Source organism: Cibotium barometz, chromosome 5, assembly GCF_041138505.1.
Source record: "Cibotium barometz isolate CiBa-2024 chromosome 5, ASM4113850v1, whole genome shotgun sequence".
In the NCBI taxonomy this organism is placed as follows: Eukaryota; Viridiplantae; Streptophyta; class Polypodiopsida; order Cyatheales; family Cibotiaceae; genus Cibotium; species Cibotium barometz.
The window spans coordinates 21434896-21454882 of NC_141050.1; the positions used below are offsets into that span (position 1 = coordinate 21434896).

The window sequence follows — 19987 nt, forward strand, 5'->3', positions numbered from 1 at the left end:
GTAGCAGAGCACTTTATTCATGCCAGAGATATGCTTGCAGAGCTTATTGCTATGATGTTTAACCGAGCCATGTGTGAGGGTTTTCCTGAGACTTGGAATATGTCCACGATTGTGCCTATCTTCAAGTCAGGGGATCCCATGCTTTGTGGGAATTATCGTACCATCATGATTGGTCACACATTGGCTAGATTATATGCATCTATTCTTGAGCAGGAGTTGAGTAGATGGGCAGAGAGAGAGAGGGCATATGTGCATTAGGGCAGGCAGGGTTCAGGAGAGGTTTCTCCACTCTTGACCATATCTTGACACTCAGAGCTATTATTGAGGAGGATAGATTATATGGCAGGAGGATTTATTGTTGCTTTGTGGATTTCCGCAAAGCTTTTGACACAGTACCGAGAGCTAGACTGATGCGCAGACTACAGGAGTTGGGAGTGCCCACAGAGCTGATTTGGGGAATCATGGCTTTATACAGGACAGTTTTGGGGCAGGTACGTACTACTCAGGGTATATCTGAGAGTTCACTCCACTATTGGGGTGAAACAGGGCTGCCCCCTTTCTCCCACCTTATTTGGGATGTATGTGGATGAGGTTTCGGACTATGTAGAGCGGGAGGGTGACAGAAGAGCACAGCTAGCAGGGACATGGATTCCGCTGTTATTGTATGCTGATGATATTGTGCTGATCTGAGATTCTCCAGAGGGGATGCAGCGTCATTTGGATGCATTGCACACGTTTGCACAAGACAGTGGATTGTCTGTTAACCTTGGTAAAACCAAGGTGATGGTGTTTAACACCACAGCACAGTGGGTTAGGAGGTCAATACCCACCTTTACATATGGTCAGGAGACAGTGGAGTATACAGATGCATATACTTACCTTGGTGTGGTTTTTAGTGGCCCACTATTTTCCTTGAGGAGAGCAGCGGAGACCAGATTGACCAGAGCTTATGGAGCATTGGGGAGACTAGAGAGGATGTGTTCGCAGGTTCAGTTTCAGGAACCTCGAACGAAGCTCTGGCTCTTTGACACTTTGGTCACTTCAGCCATGCTGTATGGAGTGGAGATATGGGGACCCTCAGTGGATCACCACAGCCGAGCTGGTAGCATTGATGGATGGAGACGTATGGAGAGGCCCTTGGTTTCTATGATTTCCCGGATGATTAGGGCCAAGGCCTCCGTACCACATGATATTATCCGTGCAGAGATGGCTGCCCCCCCATTGGTAGTAGAGGCACTCACTCAATCAATCTCCTTTATACATAGCACTTGGGCTCTCCCTAGAGACAGATATGCTCACTTAGCCCTTGAGTTTTCACGACAGTTGGCATCACAGGGAGACGGATCATGTTGGTATGCACAGATGATAGCTTGGTTCCAACTACATCGCTTTAGTATGGACAGGCTCCCTGGATGCACCCTCCCTCTCTCTCACACGGGGAGAGATTACCAGACTTATCAGGCAGGACTTGACTCAGCTGGACACTAGGAGGACATGGATACAGCCGGCACACGAGCTTGGTACGAAGATGGCTTTCTATAGAGATCATCTTCTCTAGCTCACGGAGGATGGGTTTGTTATTAGACCCAGCTACATGGATACTCATCTTTCTCATGGGATACGGTGTGCTATTGGTCAGATGCGCACATCCTCACACCAGCTAGAGATTGAGACTGGCAGATTGAGAGGAGTACCAGCTGAGGCCAGGATTTGTCACCTGTGCGAGATGGAGCCAGAGACAGAGTTACATTACATATGTCACTGTCCAGTATATTATGAGATAGGAGGCCGTTTTCACTGCCTGTTTAGAGGATGGGTTTGTTATTAGACCCAGCTACATGGATACTCATCTTTCTCATGGGGTACGGTGTGCTATTGGTCAGATGCGCACATCCTCACACCAGCTAGAGATTGAGACTGGCAGATTCAGAGGAGTACCAGCTGAGGCCAGGATTTGTCACCTGTGCGAGATGGAGCCAGAGACAGAGTTACATTACATATGTCACTGTCCAGTATATTATGAGATAGGAGGCCGTTTTCACTGCCTGTTTAGAGAGGGTTTCGGACCACTTTCTAGAGTCATGAGATACCAGGATCAGAGATGCCTCGGATTATACTTGCTGGAGCCGCGTAGACATAGAGAGGGTCTCTTGAGAGGGAGGGGATCAGAGAGGGAGAGACACCTACAGAGGCAGATCACAGACTTCTTTCGACCAGAGATTGAATAGTCAGGCCAGCAGGCATTGCAGCTAGCCCCAGAGTATAGCCCCAGAGGTACACTGATTGATCGGGCTATAGAGCTGGGGCGGTCCAGGCGCCCCAAGATGAGAGGCCCATCTCGACATCGGCGGAGACTACAACAGAGGATAAGGACCATACTAGCACGGCATGGGAGACGTCCAGTCAGAGTACTCACCATGGAGGACATTGAGGATATCCACCATCGACCGATGAGAGACATCTTTGGATAGTGATGTGTATGATGCTTACCTTTGTTGCTGGAGTTTTTCTCCCAGATGTTATCCATTAGGAGCTCCTAGTACCGTACTTTTCCTCATAGTTGTTTCAGTTTCAGTTAGTTGTTTAGTTGTTTTTAGCTTTTCTTACACAGATATTGTATCTGATCCACCAATTATTGTAACCTTTTTGGTCTCATAGGTCATTTTGGCCTTTTGAAGACGTTAATATATCATTTCATTTCATTTCATTTCTCTCTCATGATCAGGAGGAGGCCATCTATACCACACGACATTCTACATGCAGAGTTTGGGGTGGCCCGACTGGTTACAGATGCCCTTTTTCAGACTGTCACTGCCCCACCCCCTTTTCGCCTCTGCCTTCCGCCTCTTTTTTCTCCTCAGCCTTCCACCTCTTTTTTTTTTTCGCCCCCCTTTGTCTTCCGCCCCTTCCCCTCTGTCTTCCACCCCCCTTCCCCTTTTTTTTTTGTTTTTCCGCCCTTCCCTCTCTTCCCATCCCCGCTCCGTTTTTTCGTGCAGCTTGGCTCTTGCAGGACCCCCCGTTTATCGCTTCGCCTTCGACTCAGCTTCAGACTCTGATGGAGGTTCCTCCCGCCTCACCTCCGAGGGACTCTTCCGCAGCCCCCTCGCCCGCCCCTGAGGATACCACGATGAGGCTTTCTCTTTCGCCAGAAGAGGAAGCGAGCCTCACGGCAGAGGTGGAACGCCTCCAGGCACATTCCACCATCTGCCGTATAGTTGGCACTCGCCCTAGCAAAGGGGAAATCCGGGATCTTCTCCAGGCCCGCCTTCTTGCAGATGTGAGCAAGATCCTTGACGTTCAGTTACTGGGCCGCGGACACTACCAGATTGAGTTCGAGACAGCCCAGAGCGTGGCCCAGGTCCTACTAGCCATGAGTCCCCTTGTCATCAGGGCCGCTCGGGCCTTTTTCAGACCTTGGCAGCATGGTTTCGACCCAGCAGCGGCCGAGCAGGGAGAGCGCCTATTCCATGTTACAGTTTTCTTTCCTGGACTTCGCCGCGAGTACCTTCGGCTCCTTTCTAGGATAGGATCATTGGTGGGCTCGGTGCTTGAGACTGGCCCCACAGCAGCTTCAGTGGTGGCTAGAGTAGCTGGCTTGCCTTTGGTCAGAGTTTTGGTTCCTGAGAGGAGGCACTTGATTCAGCGGTGGCCTTCTCCTTTCCTCTTTGCGGCACTAGCGACCGGGAGTGGACTCTGGATCTCGCTCTTAGTATTTTCAAGACTCAGGCATTTAAGTTTTCTCACCATGTGAGCGATTTGGAGATGACAGATGTGATAGGCCGACTCTGGGAGTTGGCACATTTCTTTGATACCGAGAGTGCGGATGCCTCCGGGATTCGACATTTGGTGGTTCGCAGACCCTGGCTATGTATGCATACATGAGGTTTCTCTCTCCGAGCGAGAGGCAGTCGCTATGGGACACAGCCACTGGCGCCTGGTCTGAGACTCTTGCAGCACACTGGGTGGGCAGATTCGTAGCCGCTCGGATGGGGATTACTCTCCATCCAAGCCGCTTGCGAAGACCCGCCATATGGCTGAGACAGCCTCCACCTCAGCAAGTCATCCATGAGGATCATCTCATGGAATGTACAGGGCCTTGGCGGCGCACACTATGTACGCTATCGTGGTTGCTTGAGGCAGGAGCTTCAAAGATGCCTGGTTGGGGGCAGTATTGATATTGTGATGATGCAGGAGCACCATTTGAGTGAGAGCAGGATTCGGAGATATGGTTCGGTGATGCCTGGTAGATGGGACACATTTTGGTCTGCAGGTTTTGGCCCCCTGGGTGGGCAGGGAGGAGTATGTATGGTCATTGCGGATGTATGGCGGCAAGCCATTGTGGATTGCGGGGTCATTGTGCCTGGTAGAGCACAGTATGTTATTCTGAGGATGCACGATGAGCACTTTGGTGTGCTCAATGTCTATGCGCCCAACCATGCTAGTGCCAGAGCAGAGTTCTGGACCCTGGTTACAGATGCATTGCCCGAGGCCGCACATTGGTGTGTTGGGGGAGACTTCAACATGCTTGAGGACCCGGCCGATAGGAAGGGAGGCAGTCATGTTACAGTGCACGGCACGGAGCTTGCAGCTTGGGAGCGATTTTGTATGACACTGCTGATCACTGATGCATGGCAGCGTGAGGCTTTCTCCCGTTCTCAGGACAGTCTTAGTTTTTCTCGGTCGGATCGCCGGCAGGGAGGGACTAATCTATCACGGATTGATCGCTTCTATGTGGGCAACAGGTTCGGGGAGCGTGGTGGCTCCGTTGGCATTCTTGCTAGCACCTCTTTTTCAGACCATGTGCCAACTATTTTGACATTGGAGGAGAGGACACGGGAGACCAGCTTTTGCAGTTGAGGATCCCAGAGAGGATACTTACAGATCCCAGTCTTTCTGAGGACATTGAGAGGATATGGCATGATAGCCGGAGCTCTGACCTGGATACAGCAGGCCAGTGTGCCCAGGGACTCATGGAGCTCAGCTCTTTTTTGCACGCTACAGCCTTGACACGGCTGGGAGAGACTCGAGAGCGGGAGCGTCGCTTGAGACTTAGCCTTGCTTCGCTCCAGCGTCTTCAGGAGCAGCTGCCTACATGTGAGTGGGTGGCGACCCAGCTGAGCCAGGCATGCCAGGAGGTTAGAGAGGCAGAGGAGCAGAGACATGATTTCTACTATCATCGCGAGGCCTCTCAGTGGACGCAGCTTGGTGATAGAGTGACTGGGGAGTTTTTTGAGATCAGCGGACCCTGCCATGCTCAAGCAGGAGTACGCCAGCTCAGGAGGCAGGACGGATCGTTAGCCACTGAGCCCGGGGAGATTAGAGCCATTGCCACTGAGTTCTATAGAGACCTGTTTTCAGCTCAGCCAGCCACGGAGGCACGTGATGCTTGCAGACAGAGTGTGTGGGCCCATGTGCAGAGGAGGGTCACAGATCGTATGCGCACTGTTTTGGGGGAGCCCCTTTCAGAGGATGAGCTTGTTGAGGCTTTGAGGGTCCTTCCGCGTTATAGTTGCCCTAGGGAGGACGGATTGACGCTTGCCTTCTTTATGCGTTATTGGGACCTTTTGGGGCCAGGCCTCCGCAGGGGCTTTTAGTATGTTTTGGACACTGGGGTGATGCCACAGAGCTTTTCAGAGGGCTTGATCTTTCTTATCTCCTAGGGGGAGGGAGTGTCAGATGTTATTCGGCATTGGAGGCCTATTACGATCCTCAATACTATCTACAAGGTCCTAGCAAAGGCCTTGAGTTTGAGGATCCTGCCCTTCCTTGGGGAGTTGATTCATGCTACCCAGAGAGGATTCGTCAAGGAGCGCAGCATCCTTGACAACATTTTCACCTTTTGGGAGGCGACGGTCCGAGCTAGATTTCTCGGTGAGGACTTGGTCGTGATGCTTCTCGATTTTGAGAAGGCATACGATAGAGTCGATTGGGGTTTCCTAGAGGGCACTATGCTTCGCCTGGGTTTTGAGCCAGACTGGATTCGAGGAGTGGCGGCTCTATATTCCACAGCTTGTAGCCAGGTTTTGATGGCAAGAGGGCGGGGGCCGAGTTTTGAGTTGACCAGATCAGTCCGTCAGGGATGCCCTCTCACCCTGTTCCTTTTTCTCTTCTTTGCAGAGGCTATGAGCATGTATCTGACAGCAGAGGAGGTTGGTTTGAGAGGACTCCAGCTTCGAGTCCGTGGGGAGGACCTACTCGATTCTGAGTTTGCTGATGACACGGGATTGTTTTTGCATGGCCAGGAGGCCAATCTACAGAGGGCAGAGCAGTCGCTACAGGTTTTTGGTGTGGCTTCGGGAGCATTGATCAGACAGTGGCTTTTTGGATTGGTAGCGCTCCCGCTCTGGCATGGAGCCCAAACCTGGGTTTTAGATGGATTCCTCGTGGCACAGCAGTACGGTATCTGGGATGCCAGATTGGACTTCATTTGTCACCTGAGCAGCAGATTGCCCCGCTTCTTTTGAGCATTCGGAAGAAGCTTTTATATTGGAGTACAGCTCGGCTATCCTTGGCTGGGAGGGTTGTGGCGACAAACCAGGTGCTTTTAGCGACTATTTGGTACATCACGTCTTGCTAGATCTTCTCGAGCTCTTGCATCAGCCAGGTACAGGGGCAGATCAGGAACTTTCTTTTGTCTGGGCGGGATGGTCAGCCGGCTCGGGCCAAGGTTGCTTAGGCAGTTATTACTCTTCCGCTGGCCGAGGGGGGCTTGGGCATTACAGATCCAGGTGATCAGAGTAGAGCATTGTTGGGGAAGCTTATTGTTCGGGGGCTGCTTCCAGGCACTGAGCCTTGGAAGGAGCTTCTTTTTCAGCGGGGACTGCAGGCTAGAGCTCCCCCAACAGGGGACACTTGGGCACCAAAGATACGGTGGATCTTCATAGAGATGAGGAGGATAGGCCTCAGTAGAGGATGGGAGGACAGATTTGCCTTGAGCATCCTGTGAGCTTGGGAGCTGCTGAGACCGGGGCTTTCTCAGTGACCTCCCACTTGTGATGAGGAGCGGGCCAGACAACCGCTCATCTGGAGCCCCGCGATACGCACAGAGCATGGTCATATGTTGGGTTCTCGGCCTCGTCTAGCCTGGGGACCATTGGCGGCAGGCCCAGCACGCAATTTTGGAGATTAGCAGGCCTTTTGCAGTCTCCCGGAGGAGATCCAGGCGAAGAGGCTGAGTCACTTCAGAGGGGGGCTGATTATGAGGGATGACATTCAGGAGGCACTCACTGAGGAGTGGTTCATGCCTTTCGAGCCAGCGGCCCCATAGTTGGAGATCCTGATTGCTATCAGAGCTTGCACTGAGGATGGTAGATGCCTCTACTATGAGATACAGGATGAGGGCAGACTTCAGAGAGTGGAGGCGGAGTCGCCTTTTGTTGCAGAGTGCATCTTTCAGAGGATACGGGTAGTGGCCGCCGCTTCTCGGAAGTGGCATATTGATCCAGATCCTGCAGATGTGGACTCTGATTGGCGCATATGGGCATATGCTGCGCGCCCCTTGGCCCGGCTCCAGTGGGACCCTGGCGAGTACGAGTGGCATGATCCTTATGCGTCCCCCGAGGCCACAGAGATTACCTTTTTCCAGTACACTGTTTGGCTGGGGAGGCATATTTTGATTGCGAGGAGGATGGTCTCTCCAGCTGCATCGGAGCATTGGCGGCTACTACAGGGACTCTCACAGGAGTTCCTGGAGGATTTTTGGACCAGGCTTTGGGCTAGCCGACAGGCACGCAGGATCTCGACTTTTCAGTGGCTGGTTGCCCACAGGGGCTCTGCAGTTGGCGCCTGGCTTGTCTACAGTGGCCTTCCGTCGGCCTGCGTCCGATGCGGCCACCCATTGGAGACACAGAGACATTGCCTATGGGACTGTCCACAGGCGCATCAGATTTGGCTGAGGATGCTGCGCATTTTGGCCCCCCTCTCTCTAGAAGGCATGTATACCTGGGGAGCCGCTGCTTGGTCGACTTCGTCAAGGCCTGCATCGGGACACGAGACGGAGCAGGACAGCCAGGCCATCAGATTCATTAGGGGCCAGCCTCGCCTTGTTCCTTCACCGGATTTCTCGTTCGCCGGTTGGACATAGGAGAGGGATTTACGATGGGAGCTCCTCAGCAGCCTCACCTGGAGAGCCCATTGTTTCAGGGCCTTTGAGGGGAGACTGGAGCCACCAGCAGAGACTGTTCGGAGTATCTGGCAGGAGTTGATTCACACCCTGCGAAGACAGTATGACCGCATCTGGGGCGACTCAGATCGAGCGATCTTGCGGCGCCAGGCCTTCCACACCACTTGGCGCAGTGGCCCATTCTATACTCTACACGCGGGTACCCCCCGCTGGCACTACAGGCCACCTGTTTGGATTTTCCCCCCTCCTATTGTATGATATAGCCTCTCAGTTATTTGTACTTTTATTTGTACTTTTTTGCACCTAGGGAGAGTCTCCCTAGTTGCCTTGATTGGATCTCTGCTCTGCATTCTTATGAGCAGGAGAGGGGTTTTGTAGCCCAGTGGGCGTTTTTTTTATAACTAATGAAAGGATCTTTTCTCGGGAAAAAAAATAGTCCTCTTATGTATATCTTGGGATCACTTTTGCTGGGCTTTAGTTCTCTACGCGGAAGGCACCCGAAACTATATTGATGCGAGGGTATGCAACTTTGGGCTCACTAGAGAGGCATTTCTTACATATACAGTTTCAGGAGCAGAGGATGAAGCTGTGGCTGTTTGACACACAGTGAGAGGCATTTCTCACATATACAGTTTCAGGAGCGGAGGATGAAGCTGTGGCTGTTTGACACATTACTCAAGGTTTGCTTCAGCTGTTGCCTATTCCCTCACAGCCATGGGAACGTATTGCAATGGACTTGATCATGAATTTGCCTTGTACTCAACAAGGCAATGATGCTATTTGGACCATGCCCCAATCTATTCTCTTCCAACAAAATCTGTCCCTACATAGAACTTATTCCGATGGAAATTTCTAGTGGTGATCTTGCGACATGGAGAGGAAAGCCTGTAATAGAAAAGAACATCCGACCCTTACGAAGTAAGACCAAAATCTTAAATTTCTTCATCTACCTTTGAGCTCGCAGCTTGCAGAAGAGGATTTCCAATTGAAGCAACCTTATCATGGAGAACAAGCATTTTCCCAAGTTGCATTCATATCTTGGCGTAAAAGGCCGGACTCCTCGAGTCATCTCGCATTTTCAAAGGAATTCCTAATGAAGGTGATAATCACTTCTGTATCTCCAAATGGAAAGTGTAAGTAGGCTATCTCAACCAATGTGTTATAGATAAATTGGTCCAAGCTACTCGTTACACCAGAAAATGAGTGTGAATGCAAGGCAAGCTTTTCACAATAGCTTCCTCATGTCACTGGCCTTGAGGTCCTGCATGCCTCGGAGAGGTCCCCCTCTACATGGATACCTCTTAATAATCATAAGTGAGCCCAAACTCACTTATATAGTAATAACCAAACTATTCTTGGTTCACTTCTTCTATTAGAAAGCTTTTAGCTATTATAAGCCTCTACCTAGCTTGTTATTGACTCTTGACCAATTCCCAACCTCATCATTGCTAGCCCTTAGCACTTAGGTAGGTCTTATGAGCCCCTGTGCTAAGCCCTAACCCTAACCTTGGGTTAGCAATCCTCTTAACCTTGAGCTATCCTAACACCTGGTTAACATTGGCCCAAGGCCTAGTGAGGTATGTAACACCTCACATGAAGACTCAAGATTGTTCTTAACATTCCTGTTCGTGATATCTGGCCACCCATCACACAAGTGACTACAACCATACTTTATGCATGTGCCTTTCGAAGGTTCCATCTCTAGCTGCATGTGGTCTTTCTCCCTTGTAAGCTCTCTTGTAATGAGGGACTCATAACTAGGTCCATTCCAGTCATGCCATATGCGGCTGATATATCTCATGGCTTTCTTCCACTCTTGTAATGAAGGACTCATAACTAGGTCCATTCCAGTCATGCCATATGGGGCTGATATATCTCATGGCTTTCTTCCAGTGAGCGGTTCATACAATGTGAGATGACAGAGCACATTGGATGAAAAACTTCGTCAACTCCCTTGTGGCTTCTTTTACAGCTTTCTGCTTTTGTAATTGCTCTCTTCAGGGAACTAGTGGCCGGCAAAGTGATCCTGTGGGCTTGTGGAGTAGAGCTAGAGCCGATGTTACCAGTTTGACTTCAGATTTCAGATTGGCTGTGCATATCGTCATCTCCACTAGCCTTGGCTCTCCTGGATACTTCCTCAGTTTCTTGCTAATCCTGTGCATCTTTGGGTTGATTTGTATTTAATCCTTCCTGTTGTCTCCTCCATTCCTGTAAGGAGTCATATACCTGTTTTAAGACGACCTTGCATCGCCCAGTCCTTCCCCTTTCAATCCGGACAAATGTGCCTTCACATGGGTTATGCTGCGACCCGCTACCTGCTCATATGAATTGCACTTTTATTTCTGAGAGTGAGAACTACCATGTTTTTCTTGTGAAGTGACATGTTCCCATGTGGCATCCCTGGGGTGATGCATGTCGATAATGAATTGAACTTTGGGGCAGCCTGGCAGAAAAGCCCCAATTTCAAAATCTGATTTTTTCCCCAAACATTGAACAAAATCAGCATTCATTGATTGTAACAGGTCGCGGCAGACCCAACAGGATTGGAGACAGCTGTCTGAGCGACAAAATCAGGCAAATGTGCAGGCAACATAGAAACGCAAATTGTGCAGGCTTGCTTCGGAAAAGTTTTTTTTTTTTGGGTTTCTGCACCGTGTGTTGCTATCAGTATAAGCCCCCAAAAAACGTTAAAAAAACTTGTCTACGCAAAGGAACATTTTGTACGTTTTATACTTTTACAGAACGGCCAGGGTACAAAACATGTTGGGCTGCTGTAGAGGTCTCTGCATGGGATCCAGATGGAGGGGGGACTGCTCTAAAAGTCTCTGCCTGGAAGAAGTCCCCCCTCCATCTAAGAGAGAAATGAAATGTTATATTAACGTCTTCAAAAGGCCATAATGACCTATGAGACCAAAAGTTACATCATGGTGGATCTGATACAATGTCTGGATTAAAAAAAAAAAAACCCAGAAAATGAAAAATAAAGATGATACTACTGGCACCTAGAAAATGAAACTGGAACTGGAAGGTACACTATGGAGGTACCTCCATCTCATAATATGTGCCGCATCGGACACTGGCGGATCTCCTCAATATCCTCTGTGGTCAGCACCCTGACTGGGTGTCCCGCATGCCTCGCAAGAATAATCCGAATCTGCCGCTGCAACCTCCGTCTATGCTGGGATGCCCTCCTCCGTAGACGTGGGCGTCTGGACCACCCAAGCTCAATCGCACGATCAATCAGTGTACCCCTGGTGTGGGCGGTATCCATGTCCTGCTGCTGCTGTGGTCCATCTGGCGCAGTGATGGCTGGACTAAAGAAGTCTGTAATGTGCCTCTGAGTCTGGCTCTCTGTGCGCCTAAGCAGGCTATCTCTATGTCTCCGCAGCTCAAGCAAGAACAATCCCAAACACCTCTGGTCCTGGTACCCCATGACTCTGGAAAGTGGTCCAAAACCCTCTCTGAATAAACAGTGGAAACGACCACGTATCTCATAGTATGCAGTACAATGGCATATATAATGCAGCTCTGTCTCTGGCTCCCTATGGCATACTCGGCATATCCTGGCCTCAGCTGGTATACCTCTATATCGGCCAATCTCAATCTCAAGCTGGTGTGAGGATGTGCGAATCTGACCAATAGCACATCGTACTGCATGAGACAAGTGTACATCCATGTAACTGGGTCTGATCACAAAACCATCTGCTGTGAGCTGAAGAAAATGCTCTCTGTAGAAAGCCATCTTCGTGCCCAGCTCCTCAGTCGGCTGTATCCATGTCCTCCTAATGTCCAGCTGAACTAAATCCTGACGGATGAGTCTGGTAATCTCTGTCCGTGTAAGAGTGAGAGAGGGTGCCTCCAGAGAATACTGGAAGGGAGGCAATCTGTCCATGCTAAAACCATGTGCCTGGAACCAAGATGTCATCTGTCCATACCAACAAGCCGTGTCTCCCTGTAAAGCTAATTGTCGGGAGGACTCCAGGGCGAGGCGTGCATATCTGTCTCGGGGGAGATCCCACAAGCCATGTATGTAGGAGACTGATCTCGTAAGAGCCTCAATCACCAGAGGGGCAGCCGCCAGCTCTGCTCGAATAATCTCATGAGGTACCACAGCCTTGGCTCTAATAAGCCTAGCAATCATAGATACCAAAGGCCTCTCCATACCTCTCCACCCGCCTGCGCTGTGATGGCCCACTGAAGGTCCCCATATCTGCACTCCATAAAGCATAGCTGATGTCACTAGAGTGTCAAAAAGCCAGAGTTTCGTTCGAGGTTCCTGAAACTGAACCTGCGAACACATCCTCTCCAAACCACCCAGGGCTGCATGTGCTCTAGTCAATCTAGTCTCTGCTGCTCTCCTCATCGAAAACACTGGCCCACTGAATACTACCCCAAGATATGTATATGCATCTGTATACTCCACAATCTCCTGCCCATATGTAAATGTGGAAGCTGATCGCCTAACCCACTGTGGCGTGGTGTTAAACACCATAACCTTGGTTTTGCCAAGGTTGACAGACAATCCACTATCATGTGCAAACTCATGTAAAGCATCCAGAGAGAGAGAGAGAGAGAGAGAGAGAGAGAGAGAGAGAGAGAGAGAGAGATTAATACTTGTATTTTGGTATTCTAGTTCGTATTCTTGACAGGTGGTGTGGTCTTTTTAACATTGACACTTAATGGGTGTACAACTCAATTTTTGTTGCGCTTTTTGAGGATGCAGAGTACTTCTGAAGTGAAGGTGAGGTTATGTTTCATTCATCCAATTCGTTTGTCTACTCTCATATGAAATTATTTCTGATATTCAAGTATTGATGGCGTTCAATAGTCTGTATTCTTAGAAGGAGACGATCTTGAGAGAGATGATGGCCTAAGTGTACGCTGCTATGTTTGAAATGCCTTTTAATTATAAACAATAAGCCAACGGTTAGGACATTAAGTGCTTTGCGTACTGTAAGCAAATTCTATGAGTAATAGATGTCCTGATTGGGGATACTTACATTATCTTTATGTGCAAGCAAAGGTACTGAGGAGATAAGAAATTTACTTGAGTGATGTAGAAAGTGAAGAGAGAAAAAAAGAAAAGAAGAGGTATTTTATTAACATCTGCTAAATACCGAAAGGGTCTATGAGACCTAAAGTGTTACAAAAGTATCATGTGTAAACTGAAGCTAAGAAACATGGAGATCGGAGAAGTGCCGAAGAAATACAGACCTTAGGACAGAAAGCCTTCAATTATTCAGATATTGGCAAGACCTTGAAGGAGCCTACTAAATCAACCATTCTTAATGGTCAATGTTGTTGTAACAAGGCCACTTTTTCGTCTTTTGTGGATGAGTCTTTAGGACATATAGTTACAACTAATTGTTCTATTCTTCCTTCTATGTTGCTTAAAGAGTTGTTTATGAAAGGCACTAAATTTAGAGTTTCCTCTTCGGTTGACTCTTGCCTTTAAAAGCTATTGATAAGAGTATCTCTAATTTTGTCAATAAGTTAGAAGAGTCTCTTGGAGTGCAAGGCATTCTTTCTCACTGGAAAGCTACAGTTCTAAAAAAGGCCTCTTTAAAACTTATGGAATCCCATTCAAGTACTATTTGCTCTAATGGCAACTCTTTATCTTCAAGTGACTTAATTTCTCTTCGTACGTTTCATTGAGATTTCATAATTTCCTATGTAGACAAATGTTTTAATAATTTTGTGTTTACATGCAAAAAGTTCTATTTAGAATGTCTTTTGAAAGAAGATAACTCTTCTATTCGAACGTATGAAAGTAGCACTCTCTCGTCTCAAGAAATTATTGCAAAATACCAAGATTTTTGCAAATCTTTTGATTTCAAGGTGAGCAATAAGTTCCTTTTCTTTATGCTATTTGGAAGTTTCATAAACATCCCAAGAAGTCTAGATTTATAGCTGCCTCTAGTAATACCTTTGGTCTCAAAATGGTTGAGTAATTACTTTGAAGCCATTTTGCCGAGTGTCCATGAGCTTTGGAGAAATTTGCTTAGAAAGAAGGATGTACCTATAGATTGTAGTTGAATCTTAAAAGATTCAGTGGGAGTGATTCCCGTTGTTAAATTCTTAAACTCTTCTTGTAGTCTCAGTGAGAAGTCTTCTCCTTTGTGCCTTCAACTTTTGATTTCACTACTCTTTATACTAAATTGGACTTAAAACGACTTGCGTAGTAGAATTAAATCTCTGATTTGTCAAGTCTTTCATTACAAACTAGAGCACAATAGATACAAAGCTTTGTTGATAGAAAAATCAGCTTTTCATTTTGATTTTTGTTGGTTGAAAAACAAAAACCAAGACATAGCCAAGAATAAAAAAAGATACACTAAGATTGTAGACCAAGATGATATTATGTCTTGGTTAGATTTTCTCATAGATAACCTCTATATAACCTTAGGCGATTCTTATTTAAACAAACCATTGGTATTCCTATGGGTATTAACTGTGCCGTTTTTCTTGCCAACTTTTATCTTTTTACATATGAATTTGAATTTATGGAACTCCTAGTTTCCGTTGATACGTGTCCTGTCTTTCTCCACAATCTTTGTCAAGTGAGACGTTTTGTTGATGATCTTTTTGTTCCCATTATTCTCGATTTCAAAGACTTTATGTATCCAAACCCTACCTCTTTAGGAGGAGGAATTTATCCCAAAGAGTTTTGTGAACTTAATTGCATTGTAAATAATGACCATCGTTCTTTTTTAGACCTTAAGATTTCTCAATCTTGTGTTGGTTTAGATGTAGGTATAGTGTTCCAACTTAAATATCATAAGAATGCCTCACTTCACTTCTAGCATTTCTAAAATAACTAAATATGGTGTTCTCTCTTCTCAGTTATTCAGATTCTCTCGTATTTGTTCAAACAAGTTTGCTTATCAATTTTCTTGTGCAAAAGGATTATTGCTTTAAAAAGGTTTTAAGCAAAGTTCGTTGCTTTTTGAATCAAAGTAGATATATCTTTTGAGATTTTTGCTTTTGGAATTTTTAAGATTATAAGTAATAAGTTTCACAAAAATGGGGAGCTTAAAAGCCCAATTTTTTGTTTAGATCATTTTAGCTCTTAGTTGTTATTTATCATTGCTTCTAGTCTTGCTTAATCATTGCTTTAATAGGGAAGTGATTTGTTTTTGCTAGTCTAGGTGTAAGTGCTAGCCGTCATCATGGCTGAGTCTGACCTTCACCTTCAGAGAAGTGATGCAAACTGAGCTCGTTTGTCTCTGTATAAAAATTGTATCCTTTTGGTTGGGACAAATTTTTTATATGTAAACGTGCACCTACTCTGGGGTGTTGATGACGTAAGTAGGGATGTCGTAGCACCTAGTCCATGCTATGCATGATGAAGTTGATGATCTTATACTTCATGATTGGACTCTTTGAGGTAAAGTTTGCACTTTTCATATTCTTGTCTTTACTTGTTTTGTTTTAGTGAATTAGTCATTTAAAGATTGTTTTTGCTAATCAGTTATTAAAAATTTATTTAGCTTGTTTGTTAGAAATTCTTTTGTTGTGGTTCAATAAATAATTTGTTTGTGTGTATGTGGGTGTGTGTGTGTGTGATGTAGTTACGTATTTGTCTTTTTTTGCAAGTTATTATTACTATTATTATTATTATTTTTTCTCGGGTGTCTCTATTAAGCTTTTTTTTAATTTTTGTTTTTTTAATAAAATTTGTTTGTTTTTGGTGATTCTCTTCTTTCTTTTAAAATTATTTGTAAGTTCAAATGCATCGGGCCTTATGATGGTATATATATATATACATATATATATATATATATATATATATATATATATATATACCCACATAGAACTCAAGTCCTACATGTACATTGAGAAGGTTGGTACAACCAATAGTGGTCATCCTATGTCATCCCCCTCTATGACGTTATATATGGAGGCAATGTCCACTACTTGAGGCAGGGCCACTCTATGTCACTGGAGGATGTCTCATAGATGGCCGGAAGAAGGCTCAGATCTTGGAGGACAGGGACATCTGGCTCTCTGAAGGGTCTGTGCCCGATCCCAAATAACTCCACTATATACGCGCTAGAATGATTGAAGTAGGTATGTTCAATATACATGCACATAAATATTTGTAAATGAAGATTTTGGTAGGGTATTTGTATGATTCAGAAGAGGATATTATCATTAAATGCAACGCCTTTTCAGAGAAATAAATTTGACAAGGTGGTTGAAAGCAGTTTCTTTCAATGATAATCCTGAGAGAATATAGCACACCAGCCACTTCAAACACACTTTTTGAGTTGCAAATATATGTTGCTTGTAAAACAGCTAGCAATGGTCATCAACTGTTTATCACATCAAGTGCAGGTGAGACCAGTAGTGAGCATGAGTTGCAAGTCCTTGTAAGAGAACGAGTGTCCTATCGTGATGAGAGGTTTTTATGTGAATGCTTAAACTTGGTTGAGGGTATGGTTTTGCTAGAGGACATCTATCATAACAGTGAGGCTGAGTTGGTTTCTGCTGGGGTTCCAAAGATTAAAATTGAGGGTACTTGGGGTTTTGATGTTAAAATTGCTACACTAAATTATATGATGGGGCTTATGGGAGAGAGGTGTTCTAAAGTCCTATCAAGAAAGATTGTGGGATCTAGATTCTTTTTTTTTTCCGGAAAAGAGACTTCTATTAAGTATGAGCAAGTTTACAAGATGGGAGATTTCAGATCAAGCAGGGGGGAAATCTCAACCAACCTGGTGCCTTGTGCTGCCAGCAAGGTCCCATATGAGAGTTAAAAAGATGCCATGATCCCATTCTCTCATGAACTAGGCACGTTTTCTCTCTGCAGCCTTTGAAGATCCTTGAATCCTGGTCCAAGTGGCCATGAGTGTGGAGATAGTATCACACCAGATCCTGCAACTACAATATGTATCGTAAACCAAAGTGCCCTCCATGGCCTCAGTGCATCTAGCCTTCCAAATGTGCTAGGTTATGATGCTAGCAATGATCTCCCATGCATTGTCCAATCTCTGTGCTGGTAATACTTAGCCTGACTCTGGCATGTCTTGAAGACGGCACTGCTGACCCAATCCTTGGGTAACCCGCATGACCATATCTCTGTCATTCCCTTCAAACGTGAGTCGTGGGACCGACTGTGTCAACCAAGCAATAGTACCAAAACAAATGTAGGCATACCTCCTCATCCTTCCAAAAAGGTGTGCTATTGCAATCCAAATCCTCTATGCCTCCCTACGCTCCCATAAGCAATCGTAGACTGTTTCTGAAGCTCCTGCTCCTGCACATCTCCGACAAGCTGGGCTAGCACCAAGGACCGATCTCCAATGGTTGGTGGCAAGGCCACCATGTAGAGAAAGCCAAATAAAAGAGGAAATCTTCGTTTCCCTGTACGAGTGCCACAACCTCTGCCGTAAAGCTCTCTTAATGTCTACGGTGATCAGTGATTTAATCCTGTTGGCCAAGGCTTTGTGGTACAAAACCGATGTGTGTGCCAAAGTAACAGCCTTTCTCCCTCTATCCCTCACCTACACGTCTATATATGTAGCTTTAAATCTTAAGATGGTCGTTTTCACTTTATTACCTTTTTGAAAGTGAAGGTTAGGACTGTCCCTTGTTCTGAATCACTCCTCCAACCAGCTGTCATGTCCTCTCATTCTTAGTATCTGCTTCTCGTCACAACTGCTCATGCTTTTTGTAAATAAAGGATTATGTACTTTCTGAACGGGTCCATTAGTTTTGATCCACATTGTGATTAGATGGGTGCATTCAAAATCTGAAGGGGCTCTTTAAGTTTTTTAAATGGTGAAAGAATTGATTTTGTTATGCATGATAACTTGGCTTTTCTTGAAGTCGAATTTGTGTTCTCTAGAGCAATGTCCTTGTCGTTAGTCAGTAATGGGATAGTTTAGTTTGTGTTGGAGAGTATTGAAAGATGCTTATGTAAACTTTGTTTCTTCTGTATCTGCAAGCCTTTCTGATTGTGAATATCTTATGTGCTTGTGAACAACTGAAGTCGCGAATTTTGGAATACACCAAGTATGAGATGAATATTAAAGCATTAGAAGCATTTGAAGAACTTGGGGAAGATGAGGAGCTTGGACCTGCAGAATGGCAAACTGTAACCAAGTACATAAGCTGCTTAACCACAGCAGAACGACCCACCCACCCACATGAGATGGAAAACCATGTCACTGAGATTCAGAAAAATCAACTCCAAGACACTCGTTTAAGGCTTCTCAATGGTAGGTTTTTTTTATTATGCCCATGCATTCTTTTGTCTGAACTGTTCGGGTTGGGCTGTCTTGTTTCGGGAAGTGCTTATAACATAGGACTCTGAAGCTTATATGTGACACTCTTTATTAAGTATTTATGCTATCAAATAGAATTAAAGAAGAAACATGCTAATACAAGGAGAACTCTTGAGACATTCGATTCAATAAAGTATATACTGTTATCTAAGCTTTAGGTCCCAATGATTTGGTTTGCACTTTCTTTTGTTGTCTTACTTCCCTTCTTGTAGTATTAGAGATTTGGTGGTGGAATGGTACATGCCCAGCTAATGGCTTTAAATATCAGTCTATTAAAAAGAAAACACATTGAAAAATTTAAGTAAAAAATAAAATATGTTCTTTGGGTAGATAACATCGTAGAGTATGTACTAAGTTCAAATAATAACTTGCCATGGGTGAAATTGGGAAAGGCATCAAGTCAAAACGAACCAAAGAGGTGAATTCATTTGTGGCCTTTCCCAAGGAGCATTGCATTAAGCAACAACTAACTGCCCATACTCTACAGTAGAATGAATCAAGTAGTAGTCCTGAAACACTTCATCGAGAAGATCTTGAGGACACATGGCTACACACATAAATGATAGGTCAAAGTACCATTATGTACTTTTGAAATCATGGTTATGGTGGTGCAGTGCAGAGAGGGCAAGAGCACGACTGATGGGAGAGAGCGCCAGTGATGTTGACAAGCAAGATAATCAGCACAGTAAGCAAACGATTAATTGGGGATTAAAGGGAAGTACAAAAGACTTGTGGAAAGCATATTCCCTTTACAAAGGTAAAGCATATGCTGCCACCACATATGCCATATGCCAAACATGATGCCAAGTGTCCCTAATAGCTGTCACTTTGCCACACATCACTCCATACATAATATCCTTCTAGGAGGATGTTCCCTCACAAAAGAACTCACAAATGCTAGTCGTCGTTCACACACATTGGACCCGCTTTATTTAAAGCCTAAACTTACACATAATACAATGCTAGTTTACACAACCACCTAGCATTTGTTTATTCCCACTTTAATCACTATTAATATTTCAAAGGTTACTCACATAACTATTGGTCACAAAGTGCCATTACGTTCTTTTGTAATCATGATTTTGTGCTCTATTTTTTATTACATAGATTCCGATAATTTGCGCTGCATATTGTTTTCAATTAGGTAGTATTATGGAGTGCCATTTTACCTTCTTCTTTTTTCAAACAAGAGACTTCTATTAAGTATGAAAAAATATACAAGAAGAAGATTTCAAAGAAACAAGGTTGGAAATCTCAACCTGTCTGGTACCTTGTGCTGGCAACAAGGTCCCATATGAGTGGGAGTGAAAAAGATGCCATAATACCACTCTCTCATAAATTGGTTGCGCTTTCTCTCTGCAGCCCTCGAACATCCCTGAATTCCGGGCCCTGGCCCAAGTGGCCATGAGGGTATGGATGATATCACTTCATATCTTGCAAATGCACTGTGGCCCGATTAACCAAGTTGCCCTCAATGGTGGCCTATGTGCATCTAGCCTCCCAAATGTACCAGGCTGTAGTACTGGCAATAACTCCCATGCAATGTCCAACTTTTGTGCTTGGGGGGACGTACCCT

The 19987-nt window shown here is 45.5% G+C and overlaps 1 protein-coding gene across 4 annotated transcripts in view; it reads left to right on the plus strand.

Moving 5' to 3' along the window:
- The window catches only part of SOS1 (sodium proton exchanger, putative (NHX7) (SOS1)), a 264488-nt gene that overhangs the window by 136925 nt on the left and 107576 nt on the right, over nt 1–19987 (plus strand). For 3 of the 4 annotated variants that reach the window (XM_086798112.1, XM_086798111.1, XM_086798114.1), the window contains 2 exons: nt 12756–12863; nt 18117–18345. In XM_086798112.1, coding sequence (XP_086654238.1) covers nt 12756–12863; nt 18117–18345 — 337 coding nt within the window. The remainder of the gene's footprint in view (nt 1–12755; nt 12864–18116; nt 18346–19987) is intronic. The other variant, XM_086798113.1, reaches the window with a different exon arrangement.